Source organism: Manacus candei, unplaced genomic scaffold (genome assembly GCF_025592945.1).
Source record: "Manacus candei isolate 608988 ecotype Guabito, Panama unplaced genomic scaffold, ASM2559294v1 h1tg000005l, whole genome shotgun sequence".
NCBI lineage: Eukaryota > Metazoa > Chordata > Aves > Passeriformes > Pipridae > Manacus > Manacus candei.
The window spans coordinates 7,737,473-7,756,122 of record NW_026138053.1 but is presented as its reverse complement, the minus strand read 5'-3'; the positions used below and the strand labels follow the sequence as shown (position 1 = coordinate 7,756,122).

At 41.8% G+C, this 18,650-nt stretch overlaps 1 protein-coding gene and 1 long non-coding RNA gene across 5 annotated transcripts in view; one reads left to right on the top strand and one right to left on the bottom strand.

Moving 5' to 3' along the window:
- LOC127480140 (uncharacterized) overlaps positions 1–174 on the bottom strand; it is a 146,050-nt gene extending 145,876 nt beyond the window's left edge. Inside the window, exon 1 of the long non-coding RNA XR_007907773.1 lies at positions 76–174. This is a non-coding gene — a long non-coding RNA (uncharacterized LOC127480140). The remainder of the gene's footprint in view (positions 1–75) is intronic.
- On the top strand, positions 108–17,408 carry MYSM1 (Myb like, SWIRM and MPN domains 1). Of its 4 annotated transcripts, XM_051807903.1 has the most exons (21): positions 149–237; positions 1,015–1,160; positions 2,190–2,265; positions 2,439–2,509; positions 2,776–2,853; positions 2,982–3,008; positions 3,539–3,617; positions 4,287–4,385; positions 4,992–5,746; positions 6,615–6,745; positions 7,555–7,658; positions 8,290–8,367; positions 9,387–9,475; positions 9,794–9,848; positions 9,933–9,983; positions 10,655–10,729; positions 11,019–11,207; positions 11,413–11,545; positions 13,286–13,391; positions 13,509–13,566; positions 14,108–17,408. In XM_051807903.1, exons 2-21 carry the CDS (start codon positions 1,147–1,149, stop codon positions 14,270–14,272), a joined length of 2,433 nt encoding a protein of 810 aa, XP_051663863.1. In that variant the 5' UTR covers positions 149–237; positions 1,015–1,146; the 3' UTR covers positions 14,273–17,408. The 4 variants fall into 4 exon arrangements, with proteins under 4 accessions (XP_051663854.1, XP_051663863.1, XP_051663873.1 ...); XM_051807894.1 differs by lacking the exon at positions 1,015–1,160 and having other exon boundaries at positions 108–237; positions 14,108–17,407; XM_051807913.1 differs by lacking the exons at positions 149–237; positions 1,015–1,160 and adding an exon at positions 336–557 and having other exon boundaries at positions 14,108–17,406.
- The last annotated feature ends 1,242 nt before the right edge of the window (positions 17,409–18,650 follow it).

Here is an 18,650-nt window from a genome sequence, read left to right as displayed (position 1 = left end):
GCATCCATGCCCCCTTACAGCCCGGTCCTGTCCCTCAGCTTCCCTCCCGCTCCAGCCGCCCCGCGCTCCGCCTACCCCAGCGCCATGTCCGGCTCCGCCCGGCCGCTCCTCATCGCTCCGTGCCCGCCCATCGCCGCCGTCGGGCCGCCCCTTCCCGCGGTAGCGCTGTCCCGGTGTCATGGCGGCGGCGGAGGAGCCCGAGGTGGACATCGAGGGGGACCCGGGGGCCCCGCCGGGGTGAGTGAGGGTCCCGCGGGGCTCCGGGAGCGCGGCCCGTCCCCCTGCGCCGGGCGGGGGTCGCGGGGGGCGGCCGCTCCTGAGGGGGCGGCCCTGGCCGGGCTCTTCCCGCCGCTCCGGGGAGAGACCTTGGAGTGTCATGGAGTGCCTGTGGAGAGGGGGCAGCGCCGGTGTGGAGCATCGTCAGGCAGGGCAGAGGGAACGGGGCTGTGGGAGCGCTGGTGTGAGGAGAACACGGAACTGCTGCCAACGGATCCCCCAGAGCTCGGAACAGCGCCCGGAGGCTGCTGGGAGAATCCTTAAAAATACACATGGAGAAGGTGCTTGGTTGTGTAACTGTGTTCGCGAACTGGCGGAGGCAGAGAGGGTCAGAGAGCTGAACGCCGGGAGGGAGGTGCAAAAAACAGTCATAGAATCATAGAACGTAAAGGGGTTGGAATGGACCTTAAAGATCATCCAGTTCTACTCCTGCCGTGGGCAGGGACACTTCCCACTAGACCAGGTTGCTCAAGGCTTTATCCAGGCCAGCTTTGAACACTGCCCGTAATGGGGCATCCAAACCTTTTTTGGGCAAGCTGTGCCAGTGTCTCACCAACCTCACAGGAAAATATTTCTTCGTGATATCTAACGTAAATTTCCCCTCTTTCAGTCTGTACCCATTACTCTCTGTCCTGTCACTACAGTTCCTGACGGAGAATCCCTCTCCAGCTTCCCTGTAGGCCTCTTCAGGTACTGTGAGACTGCTGTGAGGTGTCCACACAACCTTCTTTTCTCCAGGTCAAACAGCCCCAAGTTTCCCAGCCTATCTCCATAGGGGAGGTGCTCCAGTCTTCTCACCAACTTCACGGCCTCTTCCGGATTTGCTCCAACAGTTCCATATCCTCCTTATGTTGGGGACCCCAGAGCTGGATGCAGCGCTCCAGGTGGGATCACAAGAGCAGAGCAGAGGGGCAGAATCACCTTCAACCTACTGGCTGTGGTCCTTTGGATGCAGCCCAGGGTTGAGTTGGCTTTCTGGGCTTCAGCAAATTCATGGATAAGGGATGGTGAAGTGGGCAGAGACTGTAACACCTCAAATGGAGCACCTGCAGGTGCTGGAAGAGAACAAGAGGTTTGTAGCAGAGACTTGCTGTCCTAGAGCAGCACCTGCCACTGCTGCACACAGGCTGCTGGGCAAAGGGGATGTTGATCCCACCCTGTCCTTGGTGTGCTCCAAAAGAAGCAGGAGTTGTGTAGGCTTCTGACTGTACATGGAGATTTATTCTTTATCCTATAAAGAGATGTTTGAGATGCTGGCACAAAGCATTTCAGAATAGTAAATGAGTTTAAATTAGTAGCACTGCAGGGGATATAGGGCTAATTAGTCATTAGAACTGTCTGAATGCTCTGGAAGTAAAGATTTTTTTAAACAACTAATTACTTGCGTTACTAAGCAGATTTTATGCTGCATGAAAATGAAAGGAAGTTGATCAATGATGTTAATCAGTGACAGATCTCTAATAAGTAGTTATTTACAGAAAAGATCAAGCATAAACTGAATTAATTCTGTAAGAGTACTAGATTAGATAGTGAGAAGAAATTCTTCCCTGTGAGGGTGTTGAGGCCCTGGCACAGGTTGCCCGGAGAAGCTGTGGCTGCCCCATCCCTGGAAATGTCCAAGGCCAGGTTGGATGGGGCTTGGAGTAACCTGGTCTGGTGGAAGGTGTCCCTGCCAATGAGATAATCATTAAGGTCCCTTCCAACCCAAACCATTCCATGATACTAACAGCCCTGTACAATTAACCCTTGTGTAAGTATGAGCTTTCCTTGGCTGGAAAACAAGTTTGTCTTTACAAGAAGGTGTTTTTACCACATTGGGGGAAACATGTAGAAATGTTAAGTGGAGATAATAGAACTCAATGACACTTTTAATATTAAACTACAGTTGTCTTGCACAATGGAATCTCTTTCAGAGATCATGAAAACCCAGCATCAAGCCTGCTGCAGGATCACTATCTCGATTCATCTTGGAGAACTGGCAACAGTCTTGTAAGTATTTTTTAAATGAGTGGTGCTTTTAGGTTATCACAGCTGCTGTGTGCTCTTCCCTCCATGTACATGCTCTTTAGGTTTTTAACCAGGGCTTTTTCCTTACTTTTAGAAAGTGTTATATATTTATTCTGGGGAATTCAGATATTAAAACGCAGTTGTGTTGTTTGCAGCCCTGGACATTGGACAGCAGCATTAGTGAAGAAAACAGGGCTGTCATTGAGAAGATGTTGCTGGAAGAAGAGTATCCTTTTGCTGATTTGGTTTCATGTTTTCCTGTAGAAAAACAGAAAACTTCCTATTTCCAAAGGAACTGCACTAATCTTTTCCTGTTAAGATGACTGAAGCCCTGCCACCTTGTAGGTAGATTGAAGAAATACTGCTGCAGAAACTGCAGCGTTTGTTTCTGCAACTGGGTAATTCTGAACCAGTATAATTTATATGATTTTTAGAATTCTCACATGTACAAATATCCCTGATGCTTTAAAAAGTTACTTAGCAATATTTCAGGTATTATTTATCTAATAAATCACTTTCTGAAAAAATATGGCTCAACCAAAAGGAAGTGGAGAAAAGATCTGTGAAAAGGTAAGATGTGCTTGGGAAAAATTAGATGAGAAGGAATGAAAAGTTCTCCTAAAGTAGGGTTATTTGCTGAGATATGCAACAGCATCACAATTGCTAATTTTTATTTTCACTCTGTTTTTTATTTGCAGCCCTCATAAGAAGACTGGAAAAGTCATGTACGTACATTTTAACGATTGAGTTGCATTTTTAAATGTGGTGTCTGATTTAAGTTCAGTTACTAGAAACTGTTTAAAAAAAAAAAAGAAGTTACAGTTCCTTAGTTCCTTTTGTTTGGCTGTGCAAAATTATGTAAGAGAACTTTCAACAGGAAGAAATGCTGTGTATGATAATAGCCTCATGGTAAAATAGGGGAGTGGGGGGTTTTTTTGTTGCCCAGTGGTCCTTATGAAAAAAAATTGTTAATTCTAGTTGGCTTTTTTGCCTGAACTTTTCTGTTTGCTGCTTTTATTTATTTCTGTACCGTTAGTCACTGATGAATATTGAGTTACCTTGAACCTTCCTTTGTGGTGGGGAAGCTGATTCTCAGTATTTTATTTATCATGTTTATAAACTCATGTTTAAAACAATACTTTGAGTTTTACCAAAGAAGGGGAGTAGTTCCCCTGTCAGAAGGTACTTGAGTTACTGGAGTTGGAGGATTAAATGTTTTTAGGAAAGCACCAACTTTTGCTTCCTGCTTTCCTAGGGTCCGGTCACCTGCAAAACCACCCGGCTGCTCCCTGAAGTGGACATTGGAGGAAAAAGAGCTGTTTGAACAAGGACTGGTGAGTTTGTTTATAGATGCAATATTTTTAATTGAATTAATTTATTTATTCTAAATAAGAGAATAGTTAATATGAATAAGCATGATATGGTTCTTCTAAGGCTTCCGCTTTTTTTTCTTCTAACATGTTAAAAGTAATTGCCATCTACCAAGAGTGTAATGATAACCCAAAATGGTTTTCTTTACCAGATTTTGTTCATGTGATGCTGATTACAATTTGAGAGCACAAAATACCTCAACTACTCAGCGTTATGAGTTGCACAGTCACAATACTGTTCTTAACTATTGGAAGTGTAGTGTGTTTTTAAGGCAAATAAAGTGAAATCCTTTAACTACTGTTGTAAGGTCTTCACAGATTATATGTAATATAATGTAATAGGGTTTGCTTGCCAAGCACAGTAGAATTCCTTGGGATAGCAGGCAGCATAATTTACAGAGTGCCTGAAGAGGGTGAAGAAGATGCTCTAGTTAAGGAGAATAACAATAGTTCTTACTGTTGGATGCCATTTTCTTTCTGGTAGGACATGAATAGTGAGGTTCTTTACCATAAGTTTGCTGTACTGTTTGTGCATTTGAGTGAACAATTGAGGTTTTAAACTCTCTTGGCATGTGAAGTGCAATGTCTGGAATGTCAGAGTTTGGGTGACTTCAGTGTGCTTTGTTGTGTCAGGTGAAATTTGGCCGCCGGTGGACGAAAATCGCCAAGTTGATCGGGAGTCGAACTGTCCTACAGGTCAAGAGCTACGCTCGGCAGTACTTCAGGAACAAGGTAAATGGAGGATCTCTGGAGCTGGCAAAAAGGCTGTTTGCCAAGTGTGGTGTTGCATGTACAGCTTGCTTTTAATCTGTCCTTTCAGGGCACTTGCTGGCAAAGCACATACTCTGTTTATTCCCATATTCAGAAAAGTGGAATATGCTTATTTGCAGATTTAAAATAATTCAGACCTGATTTCAAATTCCTAGAATAACCTGTATTTTTATTGCTGGTATAACTAAACAAAAAATGTAGTATAATTGTGGCCTCTTACACTGTTTGTCATTAGTATGAAAATTAGTTTCCACTACACAGCTGTCCTTGCTGTCTGTTGTAGTTTTAGCCTTAACCTCACTTGAGATTTCGAGGACATTTAGGGAAGAGATAACTATTCTCTAGGATTCTGTGACTGGAAATACATGTTAATTGACACTTGGGCTAAATTATACCTTTAATGCTGTGCCAAAGTCAGTTGCAGTGGATTAAACTATATTAAAAGGGTAAGATAAGGAAGAAACGCTTCAGAATATCTGCTGTTCAAATGAAATAGTTCTGATTATTTGGGAGGCAGATGGGATTGTTTTGTTTTTCCCTTCTTAAAGTATCTGATATTTTCCTAAGGCAAAAAATGGTGATTCTGAAAAAGAAGAGCAAAGTCAGCAAGGGAGCAGTGTTCCCATGGAAGATGGGATAAGGGCGGAAACTGGAAATTTGAGAGGCCGTGCAGACCCTAATCTGAATGCAGTGAAAATTGAAAAGCTGTCAGATGATGAAGAAGTAGACATAACTGATGACATGGATGAGCTACTCTCTCCTACCTTCCAGCAAGAAACTGGAAAATCTGAATTATCTGTTATTCCAAAAAGTCCAGTTGAAGAAACAAAAGGAATGGAACACGGTTTGTCATCTGCTGGACACAGTTCTGCAATTGCTTTGCCTAAAGAAGATCCTCAGCAGACCAGGCAGGATACAGTGGATGCCTTGGTATTTCCTGCTGTGGCAGCAACGTGTTCCCAGCACCTGAATGGTGATAAATCTCTGAGTTTAGATTTCCAGCAGTACAATAATTATATTGAGAGAGCTGAACAAGGAGGAGCAGTAACATCTCTTGGTACTGGACAAGCGACTGCTCAGGAGCCCAGTGAGGAGCAAAGAAACCCGGCTGACAATGGATTGCTTTTTCCTTCCCCCTGCCAAGCGGATGAAGATCATCAAGAAGAAGCAGAGGAGCTGAAGCCCCCTGATCAAGAAGTGGAGGTTGACAGGAGCATCATTCTGGAGGAGGAAAAGCAGGCTATTCCCGAGTTCTTTGAAGGGCGCCAGGCCAAAACACCGGAGCGTTACTTGAAAATCAGGAATTATATTTTGGATCAATGGTAAGATGCATTGATTTCTTTTACTGAAATAAGTCATTAATGTGTCCTGGTTTGTTGTAGTTAAAACACTACTTAGTATTAACAACTTCTGAAAAGAGTAAAATTATTGTATGGCAGCTTGCCAGTGAACAGCATTCATTATTAATGCTTCTTTTGCATCTTCCCATTTTTTTCCTGGCATTCTGGAAGCTAAGCAATGAACATACTTTGAAGCATTATGAAAATTAGTGTCCTGTATCAGAACAAGCTGCATGCATTTGAGTTATGTTATTTTCTTCCAACTTTTGCCATCCTATATGTAAGAAGGGTTTTAGTAAGTGGTTCCTCGAAATAAGTAACTGGTGACATTAACTCTGTGATGAGGTCTGCAGCATTGGGGCACTGCCTTTACAGAAGGGCAGCAAGAAGTCTGTGCTGGAACAAATGATGCTGAGCAAAAGAATGCCTCTAAGTAAGTATCAATTTGGTGTAGTGCTTGCACACTTGAATATTTTTTATTCCATCTCTAAAGAGCTGGTGTAAGGAACCCCAGGGATTTGTGGCAGCAGGCTCAAGATACAGTTTGTCTTGTTTCCATTTTGGTTTGTGTGGTCACTCTGTTGCTTAGCTTGCTTTTAAGTAGAAATAATTACTGAGTTTAACTCAGACTCCACTCAGTTGTCTTGTGTACTGTCAGCTTGTTGTGGGTGAAAGAAAGACTAAAGTTCCATGTTCAGAGAAGTGTGGAACTGAAAAGGTTCAGTGTCAGTTTAAAAGGAAGCAATAAGTGCATAGAGAGTGAAAACAGGACCTCAGTTAAAGTCACACAATTCCTTCCTCCCCCCATGATTTGTTCTGCTGTCTGACAACGTGCTGGATTTGATTTTAGGGAGAGATGTAAACCCAAGTACCTGAACAAGACCTCGGTGCGTCCGGGCCTGAAGAACTGCGGTGACGTCAACTGCATTGGCCGGATCCACACCTACCTGGAACTCATAGGGGCCATTAACTTCGGCTGTGGTAGGGACATTTCTGTGGGAACCAAGAAATAGCCTCTTTTGGGGTAATGCTGAAGGACTACCTAATGTTAGGGTGCACTGCTCACCCAGGGGATACACAACTATCCTTGCTAGGAAGGACTTTCTGAGCAGATTGTCTCTCAGAACCTTGGAAAATCTGGAGGAGTTTGTAACCTGCTTACAGGATTATGGATTTTTTGTTTTATACAAAACCTTTTTATTTTTTCTTTATTTTTTTTGCCTTCCCTCATGTTTAACCATACATGAGCTGGTGGACTGGTTGTTTTGTTTTGTGCTTTTCTGTGTGTCTAGGGTTGGATTATTTTTTTTTTCCTGATAACCTACTGTATCTGAAATTCTACCCTCCTTCCTTATAAGACAAAATTCAAGTTATTGTTACTTCTCCCACACTGAATGATAACTGTTTCCTGAATAAACATCAGTGTCTTCATCCTCAGGGCTAGTTTTTAAACGATTCAAATGTTAAAATCAGGTGACATTTAAAGTGTATATACACGTGGAACTTGGTGTTGTTTTAGAGTCTCTGGATGGATTTTGGTCCAAAGCTGAACGACAGTCACCTGAGAGAGGACCAATGTCTTGCAAATACTTTTTGTCTGAAGTAAAGTTATGTAAAATAACAGAATTATAACCAACAAGAGATGTCTCTTTACTCTAGGGGTTTTTTTGTTGCCTTTTCCATGATGGCATTTGCCATTCCCACTCACCCCTGTCCTCCCTGTCTGTGTAGCAGCGCTGAGTGCCTCCGTGCTTTGCTGACGTGCAGTGTCTCCCTTGTGTCTCCTGCAGAGCAGGCCGTGTACAACCGGCCCCAGGCTGCCGACAGGACGCGCTCCCGGGAAGGCAAGGACACGGTGGAAGCCTATCAGCTCGCACAGCGCCTGCAGTCCATGGTGCGGCCTGCGGGGGAGCCGGGGGGCAGCACGAATGGGGAAAGCCTGTCCAGCTTTCATAGTGAAGTGTTTTGCAGTGGGTGATTAAGTTGCTTGCATTTTAACTGTTAAATAGAGCAGGATATGGCTTACTGAGAGCCTTATGCACACAATTAAGTGCAGTAGTAACTACATGAATTACCAAGGGTTCCCAGAGTAAATTTTCGTATTCACTTGTAATACAGAGTTTTTAAGTACTTCACAGCAAAATACATCAGTTGATGAGAGGAAACACAAAATCAATCCCACTAAAAATATAATAAATTGAAATATAAAGAGCTGTAGCATCCACTGGATGTAAACATCCTGGTTTTATAGTTCTGTGCATTGTCTGAGCTAGAATTCAGGGCTGGATAACAGTGCCCTGTTGCTGTCAGGGGTGCTGAGCTTCCTCAGAACACCAACAGGCTTTACTGCCTTAAAATGCAAAAACTCCACTGATGATATTTCGTGACAGTCTACAGAACTCCAGGGTGTTGGTAACATCCCTGTGGCAGTACCCTTTTGGACACTGTCCTTGGGGCTGCCCAGCTGAAGTAAATGCAGTTTTTGCAGGGTGAGAGCCCTGACTCTTGGTGATTTCTTGCCACAGCGCACAAGAAGGCGGCGAGTGCGAGACCCCTGGGGAAACTGGTGTGATGCCAAGGATTTGGAAGGACAGACATTTGAGGTGACCCTTCTGTGTTTTTAACTTTCCTTAGTTCTTGCTGATTGCTGGCAGGTGGTGTTGCATCAAACAGACAAGGGAACAGTTGTGTCATAGGGACTTAACCTCTCTGTGGAAGCAATAATTTGAAAGTAATGCAGCAGCTGGTACATCTTTGTGCTGCTGATAATTAAAGTTGGTGTTTGCACAGGGGTTTTATGCCCCTAAAGCTCTTTGCCTTATCTTGTAGGAGATTTCATGATCCATTGCTTTTGAGTTAACTGCCTTAAAGCAAATGGTAAGGGATGAGAGAATACCATTTAAATGTTATTTTTTCAGTCCTGTATGGTTTCTTTGTGCTCATTATGCAGGTGATAATGAGTTCCTAATATTAATTCTGCTACTAGCAATATCCCCAGAAATTCTGTGGTTTATGAAGTGCTTTAAAAATTCATACGAGTTTAAATATTTTATGGGAGAATTGGAATGAAAATACTTGTCCATTCCTACAATTTCAGATTATGTGAAAAGGGAAGAACATCTATTTTTCTTGTATAGAAAACCTTCTTAATTTGCAACCTTTAGTAATTACCTGTAACAATTACTTCCATAATGCTATTTTTGATTAACTGAGATTAATAATTTGAACGCTTCTTGCAAAATACGTATTTGGATGGAAAAAAAGGTTGAAAACACTCATCCCTAAAGAGGGGTTGTGATAAGTTCTGAGCATGGTTTGTACTGGCAGATTATCACACTTGGATTTACACCTGGTTTGTGATGTGAGCTGTGATTTTACTGAATTTGATTGATTTCATATGAGAATTCTCTCATCAGGCATCTTGTGGGCTTGGTCTCTGGTTGTCGCTCCTTCCACACTGCCTGGTTCATGGCTATTGCCTCTGCCATCAGTAGTTCTGTAACACACAAATTATATCAAGAGGACAATGATATCAAGAATTGATTTTGGGCTGGTTTTGCAATCCCTGCTGAAGCAGCACTTCAGACATTAAGACATTTCATTTTTTGTTGAACCCTCTTAGCATCTCTCAGCTGAAGAATTAGCAAGAAGGAGAGAGGAAGAAAAACTGAAACCTGCAAAATCTTCCAAAGGTTCGAGACAACCCAAAAGGTATTACCAGATGTGCATCATGTTCAAACACAGCTCTGCCAGAGATGGAACAAATGTCTTGTGTCAGGCTGGAAAGGTGCAAAGCGTTAGCGCGTGTCACGGTCTGAAATAGCCTGGATGCGTTTCACATGTTGCCTGTTGCAATTCACGAGTGTGGGGAGTGATGTTTCTGTATTTGGTGGAAGTCATCCTAGTGTGGGATGAGAAAATCCAGTGAAGAACACAAGGTTATTTCTCCTCAGCTGAGGTGACAGTGGGAAAGTTGAAAAGTTTCCTGACTGTCCTACATCTTTAGAGAAATTTTCTTTCATTTTATAGTTCCTTTGATCCCTTTCAGCTGATACCCTGCTGTCTGTTCACGGAGGAGAAGCAGGTATGTACCTCTGAGGGAATTACCAAGAAGGCTTCATTACTTGGGTTACTTTTCTTATACTCATTATTGTCTTTATCATTTCAGGAGCCTTTTAAGGTGAAAGTGTCTTCTGAAGCACTTCTAGTAATGGATTTGGTGAGGATTAAGTTTTGTCTTTCAAAAAGCTATGATGTCTGTGTTGTGGGGTTTTTTTTAAATGAAGTCTTCTCAGGAAGACTGAGAAATACAGAAATGTTTTCATTCACCTAGAAGTGAGAACCTAGTATTAAATAAAGCCCCTAAAGATGAATACTTTTTATATTGTGCTTACTGTACAACTATTTACCTTCTAGAAAAATGAATTAGAGTTTTACTGCTTTACTGCTTACTACTCTCTGTCACACTTTAAATCTAATTTGCATAAAACTACTTTCTGACAGTCTGTCCTTCTGAGATCTATGGCTTCATTTTCTACCAGTCTGGCAATTGATTTTGTTTTTACAAAGCAAAATGTGGGAATTTTTTTAGGAACAACAGGTTGTGCCAAAATTGTGCAGTTGTTCAGCAGTGCCCAGGCTGCATCTATGGATGTGTTACACCCTTGTACTACATCCCTGGTGTGTTTATAATAAGCAAATTTAGTCTTTTCTGTTTGCTATAAATGGAAACAATGGGGTTTTGAGAGGTTTTAGTGGTTTTGAGTTTTCCTTCTAAATGTCGTTGAGAAGTTACTGACTTGAGTGCAGGGCAAAACAAAGAGAAATTACACAGCTTGGACTTCCATACTTGTTTAATCTCATTTCTTTCATACCTGTTTGATCTTCCAGCACTCTCATGTGTCTCTGGCAGAAGTGATAGGGCTGCTGGGTGGAAGGTACTCTGAAGCTGATAAAATTGTGGAAGTGAGTGTTTGTCTTTTTACATTTTCTCTAAAATATTAAAACTGATATGATAATAGATATAATTTGAATAAATGTAACTGTTATTTCTGAAGGGCAACTAATTAAATATATGAAATCTAAGTTAATTACTGCAGTCTTGAAATGTTAGAGTTATGTTCAATTGTGAAGGAGAAAGATCTGGTAAATTATGAGGAAGATCTGGTAAATTATTCTTAAAATTCTGTTGATGAAGCCTTATGTAACTGATGGAGGTTTGTTACATTTATCCATCTGGAGGTTTCTTTACCAGGTGTGTGCAGCAGAGCCCTGCAACAGCCTCAGCACAGGCCTGCAGTGCGAGATGGATCCGGTGTCCCAGACACAGGCCTCGGAAACACTGGCTGCCAGAGGATTCCAGGTCATTGGATGGTACCATTCCCACCCAGCCTTCGATCCCAACCCCTCCATACGAGACATAGACACTCAAGCCAAATACCAGGTACAGCAAAAACATACAAAGAGCAAAAAAGACCCCCAGGCCCAAAGCCTCCGTGGTATTTACAGTGGTAGTACATATTATTGCTCCAATTTTAAATCAACCATAAATGACATAAATGCTGGGTTTTAGATTTCAGCATCCTCTTCTGAAAAAAGGTTGGATTTTTATATGTGAATTTTTTTTGTGGTTTTTTTGGGTTTTTTAGAGCTATTTCTCCCGGGGAGGTGCCATGTTCATTGGAATGATCATAAGCCCTTATAACCGGAATAATCCCCTGCCATATTCCCAGATCACCTGTCTGGTCATTAGTGATGAGATCAGTGCTGATGGTTCCTACCGTAAGTACATCTGGTTTATCCTTTTCCTTTTGGATACTGAGGGGAAAAATGTCTGCTTTTGAACTTGAGAAACAGGTATTTATGTATTTGTGTTGGTAAGGTGATGGTATTGTACAAACGGTATCATTTCTATTGGTAACGTGCTGGACAAACCCAGGAATTTCACTGAAAGAGTGATTCTGAAATTTGTCTCTGCTGTCATGACAAGAATATACAAATATAGATAGACAGAAGATTGTTCTTTTGCGTTAGTGTTTTTCACAATCTGTGGAAGAAGCGAAAGTTTTGGGACAAGAGTCACTGTTATTTACATGCAGAATCCTTACGAACAGCTGAGAAACTGTTTCACATGTACAGCATGGGCTTTACTGCATTGCAACATTCTGAACAGATCCTCTACCCGAGGAAACAGAGGTAAATAGCAAAGAATTGGCTGCTACAGTGGCCAAAAATCCTTAATTTTCGACTAATGTGCCATTCTGAAGGTCAAAGGATCAAATTTGCTAGGAAAGCTGAAAGGGTGTGCTGGCAGGAACCCCAACCTAAGGGGTTTGATTAAAAATGTCATTAGCATTTAATGAAAACGGGATCCTTTCCTTTCTTGAACAGTTAAGAACACACCATATAAAATTCATGGTATTTCCAGTGATGATCAGATCTTCTGCTCTTTCCCTGACATTCGTTTGAGGAAAATTCCCCTGATAACAGAAGATGGTTCTGGTAGCTGCCTGTTCTCTTTCCTCCTCCCTCCCTCTATTTATAAAGTTCTGATTTTTGCATCCCCACTCCAAGGTTTCCAGTTCTCTTGGCACAGCAGTAGCTGAGGCCATGTGAGCCAACAGTTCTCCCTGTTTTTTCCTGTGGAAGTAAGCAGGGGAGACCATCTGCCTGGAGACTCACTGCACAGTCCTGGGGGAAGTGGAGCAGTGGCCACATCTGTGCACTAATTCCTGTTTACCACACTGATTGTCCTGTGATTTTATCCTCATTTCCCACACATCCCGTCCTTGCCGAGGAATTAAATTACTGACAAACTTCATTGCCTTTAGAAGACTTTTTTGTAGTCACTCACTTTTTCTGTCTGAGAGGATTCCATATTTCTGTTTAGCTCCTGAAATCCAAGGTTTACTAAATGGCATCTCCTCGGGCTCTTTGGAAATGACTTACTGAAATTCACACTCTCTTTCTTTCTCCCTGATTTTTGATAACTGAGTCATTAACCTGCAAATAATTTTCTTGCTAAATTCCTCTTCCCCCACCTGCAATAAACCAGAAGATTTTCTTCCTTTCAGAGCCAAATTCCTCTGAAATAGCGAACAATACTCATCAGCAGCCCCTTCAGGCATAAAAACTAAACCTTTTTTTATTCACTTAATAATCACCTAAATCTTAGAGAGATTTGCCACTACAAAAGTGGTACTAAACACTCAATTCATTTTTCTCTTTCTCTGTTTTTTGTAGATTTCTGTGTCCTTCCTTATGGCCTGGGGAATTGGTGAGGGCAGGGAGGAAAACAGATTTGTTCCTACTCCCACCACAATTAAATTTGGAATCCAAAACACGTCATCCTTTTGCTTTAACCTCCTTAATGTTGTCAAGTAACAGAACCACAGGCTTCTGCAGTCAGTAATAAACAGGAACAGTTATGGGGAGGGAAGGGATTGCATCTAAAACTGAAAAGAGAAAGAAAACAGTGGATTGCACTGGAAACACTGAATGATGATGTTCCATTGACTGCAGGCCTGCCCTACAAATTCGAAGTGCAGCAGATGCTGGAGGAACCTCAGTGGGAATTAGTATTTGAAAAAACAAGGTGGATAATTGAAAAGTACAGATTTTGCCACAGGTATGTGTTTACTGCTGCTACAAACGGCCAGTTAGGAATGGTTGTATGTTTGTTATTGTTTCAGTCAAGACCTGTGGCTCCTTTCTCCAGCATTCCTGTTTGTTTTTTTTCCAACAGCAGCGTCCCCATGGATAAAATTTTTCATAGGGATTCTGACCTGACTTGTTTGCAGAAAGTAAGTTTTCTTTTTAATGTTGAATGTTTTTTTTAAATGCAAATCTGTTTCATGTTAGCAGAGGTCACCTGAAGTTACATTTTTACAAATCAGAGATGGAAATTAATGGCAGTAAATTACTTCTGTGGCAAAACTTACACAGTGAAAATAAGGATCCTCCTTTGAGAGAGGTGGGAATGTGTTATGTGCAGACACCAAGTTTGACCCTCAGTTCGGAGAAGATTTAATGACAAATCACTTGTACACAATAATTGCCCACATTGAATTCTTTTGTTTCCTCTCATGACTTTGCTTATAAACAGTGCAAATCTAAAATTGAGTTGGTAAAACGCTCTGGAATTCAGCTGTTGTGTAGCTGGTTTTAAAAAATTGGATTTAAATCACCTGTGTTTTCCTGTGTCACCGTTCCTTTTAAAGTTGTATTGCACACTTGAACAATTTTTTAGTGTTAATTCTAAATAAAAATCCCTTTGTAATAAAAAATGAAAAAAATTTCAGGAAAAATTTCAGTTTTAACAAAATGTTCTTTTGTTTTGACCAGCTTTTGGAGTGCATGAGGAAGACTTTGGGCAAGGTAACAAACTGCCTCATTGCTGAAGAGTTCTTGACTCAGATAGAAAACTTATTCCTTTCCACATACAAGAGTGAGGAAAAGGGCAATGCTGAAGGAAGTGAGAAGGAATGTTCACACCAATTGCCACTGTGATGGCTTTGGCAAACCAAAGTGATGGAATTCGGATGTTATTTTTTGATTTCTCTCCTTCCTCCTCATTATGTCAACTCTTTCAGAACTGTTACCCACCTCAGCAGTGACTGTTACAGAATCCAGTGTCATCTTATCTTGGTGGTTTAAAGATACTTTGGAAGCTCTTTTTGTGTGTGACCCCAGTGCCCAAGAGAGGCTCAGGCTAACGAGGGACACAGCATTAATTGAGTGACTGCTCTGGGAGAAGGACACCTGTCAGGAATACTGTGCATCCACCTTCAAGGAGAGTTTGTCCTCTCTCAGGTCTTCCAGTTTGGGAATTTTCTCTTAATGTTGTCTCCAGGTACCCATCTAACTCAGGATGAATTAATGCTTTAGAGGTTGTAAGTTTGAATGAATTCACAGAAGAGAGACTTAACTGAAATGAGAACTTTGTAGCTCCAACTCTCCTGGTATCCAGCCTGAAGTTTTATTCAGTCGTAGCAAAATACATCACCTGATTTCTTTGCTTTATTACTGTTTTTCCCCATTCATCCTGATGGTCAAGTAGCTTTTTGGCACATTCTTTGCCATCTCGTTTCTGTATTGGGGAGGAAAAGCTGGCAAGTTTTCCTGACTTCTCAGTAGTGCCTGTGCTTGTTTCCAGTGGAAATGCAACCTTTCTGACCTTCCATTCTATGGGGAGGTTTTACCTTGTTCCCCAGATCCTTGCCGTTTGTCCATTTGGAATTGCCACTGTTTCCTGTGGAAACACGAGCTCTGGGTTGATGGCAAACTGGGGGCAAGGAGAGGAAAAGTCTTTGTGTTTGTAAAGAAAAAAATCCCAACTTTTATATTCGGAGTCTTCTCTATAATGTACAGTTTAATAAGAAAACACTGGTTTATATCAGTTTCTCAGTTATGATTTCTTACAGGTGTATATTCAGATAAATCAGTCACAGATTGATCTTGATTGGAGAAGTTTCCTGATTGCAACTTGGAAATGTTTCGTGAGCTGTATCACTGTGACTCTTTATAGAAGAAATGTGTTTTAAATTTTACTTTCTAAAGAAACTTGACTTGTCTACAGGTATTTACACAGGTTTATCTTGGGTGAAGTTTCTCAGAGAGGTCTAAAATGTATTTGAAAACCTGAAACAAGACGTCAAGTTTATATCTAGAGGGGAGAGAATGGGCTCAATTTTTATTTTAAGAAAAAATATGTGTGTGTATATATCTAGTTCTACATAACATAAATGGAACTTTAAGATTTTATATGTTTCAGCTTTTCATTTATATAGAATTTGAAAAGCTTTAAAATCATGGAGCTGCATCCCAAGGAGGGAAGCCCTTCACAGGAAGCTGATGTTACGGTTTTTACCATGAAATGTCAAACTCTTTCTGTCACTGAGGGGAAGGTGCAGAACCTGATCAAAGGAAAATGGGAGCTCTTGATACTCAGTGATTTTCCCTCATTCAAGTCCCCTTTTGGACTCAAAAGTACTGGTGGATGTTCTGTGCTCTCTTCTATGTCCAGATCTGCAGGTGCAGAGCTTTGGGTCCCACTGCTGTGTGTGGTTTACCACTGGTGCACCCATCTGTGTCCAGTGTGTTGGCTCAGTCTGCACTTACTCTAAACTGTCCTCTTTGGGACTTCCTCACTCCCAGTGCTGCATGGATTTCTGTATTCCTAGTTAAACTACACTCTGAGTGGGAAGGCACTCCTGACAGCTCAGCTGTGGGTGCTGTGCAGTGCATGGTGTTGGGTTCAGTTTTCCATAGGTTCTCTAGGAGATCCCCCAGGATCAATGTACACGGACAGCTGTAATTTGTGCTGGTTGGTAGCAGGAGAATTTTGAACCCCTGTGTAACACCAGTATGAAGTAGATCCTGTTCACTGTCCTCATAGGGTCTATTCCCAGCCCTTTAAGGATGGATCAGGATTACCCAAGCAGTGGTAACTGTGCTGGCTGCTTCGCTCTGTAGTGATTACAATGAATTAAAGTAACACAGTTGTATCAATTGGATTTAACAGAGATGTTATATAAGGAAGTTCTGAGTGACACACACTTCTGAAGTGGTTTGTCTCTGGGAAGAGGACATGGTGCAGGACCGAGCCTTTGGCATGCACAGAGACTGCAAATATTCTGAGTTTATGAGCAGGGTGGTGTGGAGAAAATACAATGCTGGTACCATTGGGATCCAGTCTTGCACACGGAATTGTATGGGAATTGGAAAGAGCACAGTTGTGATGCTGAGTAATGATTTTGTTGGCAGGAGCTGTGGTAAGAAAATAACTAATCTGCTTTTCAGCATTTAGTTGGTCTGAGTGGTTAATAAGGAGAGTTTGGAAGTTACAGGCTTCCCAGGAGGTAAAAATCTGTTTTACTGATGTGCCAGTTCTGCTACCAAACACATATCAGGCATGAAAATTCTTTATTACAAAGCTTTTTTTTCCCCATCCAGGCTTTGTTTCAGTGCACTTGTGAGGACTAATCCACTGTTCCTTTCTGTAGGTCCAGTGTTACACCCTGCCAAGGTGTTGCTCAGGAGATGAGGAATGGTTGAGCAGTGAGTAGAATGATACAGTTAAAACTGAAATTCGAGTTTAAAATAGGAAGAAATAAAATAAAAACAGGCAACCACAAAAAAACCCAAACAACCCCCCAAGATGTCACTTGTGCAAATATCCTTGAAGGGCATTTGTTGGCTGAATTATGTTTTGCTCTCTCAGTTTCCAGCAGTGCTGCTTCACAGGGCACAGATCTTGTGTACAAAGGGGAGGGAACATCTCTATTTTTATGTTTTTAAAATAAGTAATTTTCCAAGAACAATTCAGGTGAGGAAAATGAACAAACCCCAAAACCAAACAGAAAGTTAACACTGTTGCCATTGATGTTAAGCACTGTTTTTCCTTTGCTTGCTTCTCTGCTATTCCTGACTGATGATAGAGAAGAGTCTGCTAATAAAGACTGTGTATGCAACGCCCTGAAAGATGTGTCCGTGTTTGTGATGGCTCCTTGCCTCCTGAGCACCAGCTCTGGAATTGCTTTATTCCTAGTCGGTGGCAATAACCAAGTGAGTGAACGACGTCCGGTTCCACCAGAGGGAGCTTTGTCACAGCTCATACAGGAAAGGTTTGGAGCTCAGAGCAAAGCTGTTCTGTCCAGTGCATGTAAACTGCTGGCCAGCGAGGACATCCCGGGGCAGGAGCTGTACCCGGAGGTGGAGTTGTCCCCTTCAGTTGTTCTTACACACCCTCTGCTTTAGTCTCCTTCAGAAATGATCCAGTGGTGCTCATGGCAGGGATGTGGGGATGGAGGCCAGTATTTTCCACAGGCGTTTCAGAGAGTCCTGGCTGTAGGATGGATCACTGGGTACACAGTATAAGGGATTTGTTTGCATGGACAACCCCAGTGATCCTGGACATGCCCACAGATGCCTTTCACCAGCCGTGTTCCTACCCCAGATCTGATCCAAGTGTGTTGGTTCCAGCTCCATGAGCCAGGCTGATTCTGCTCTGCTGGAGAAACTGGCTCTGCAGTGCAGTGCTGAGCCCTGAGACGGGGTGTGGAGGGAGAAGAGACACCGTGGAGGTGGACAATGCACCCCAAAAGTGTGGTGTGGCACAGCTGTGCACCCCGACATCTGCACGGGGAGGGGACTGTGCTCTGCACCCCTGAGGAGGTGAGGGTTGGGGGGGGACTTTATCCTCACAGAGCTGGCACATGGGAAGGAGCTGGTGGTTTAACATCCCATAATCATGTTTGATGCTGGACAAAGTATTTAATGGCCCAGATTAAAGCATTGGGGTTGTTTAATTGGAAACGTCTTGCTGTTTTACACAGACCTAGTGCCCTATTTTTATGAGATTTAGAAATGTGCTGAGAAATTGTTTCCATGGAAGCAGAGATCACTAAAGAAATAATGCACATTTCCTACAGGATTATTCCCTTTGCAGCCTGCTGTTCTAAATAATTAACTCTTTTACTGCTATTACAGCTTAGCATGGACTAAAAGAAATAATACTTTTTTTAGTGTCATAGAAACATTACATATCTATATAAATATATATATATTTATATATAGGTATATAGATATTTCTAAAAACTCTTGTCTTTAAGCCTGTTCCTTCCTTATTTACAGAGGGGAAAATTCACCTCAGTAAAAAAAACGTCAGTGGAAAAGTGCACTTTTAGTCTGAAAAATATTTCACATTTGACATTTGAATAACGTGAAATAAAATAAAGATATGAGGATACAGATGACCATTAAATGGATTTTGACTTAGAAGGAGGGATGTGAAATTAAAAAAATAAAAGGCAGATTATTGTAATGTAGGTAAATGAATGACTTAAAAATAGGAAGAGTTACTAAACTGTTATAGCTACTATAGTTA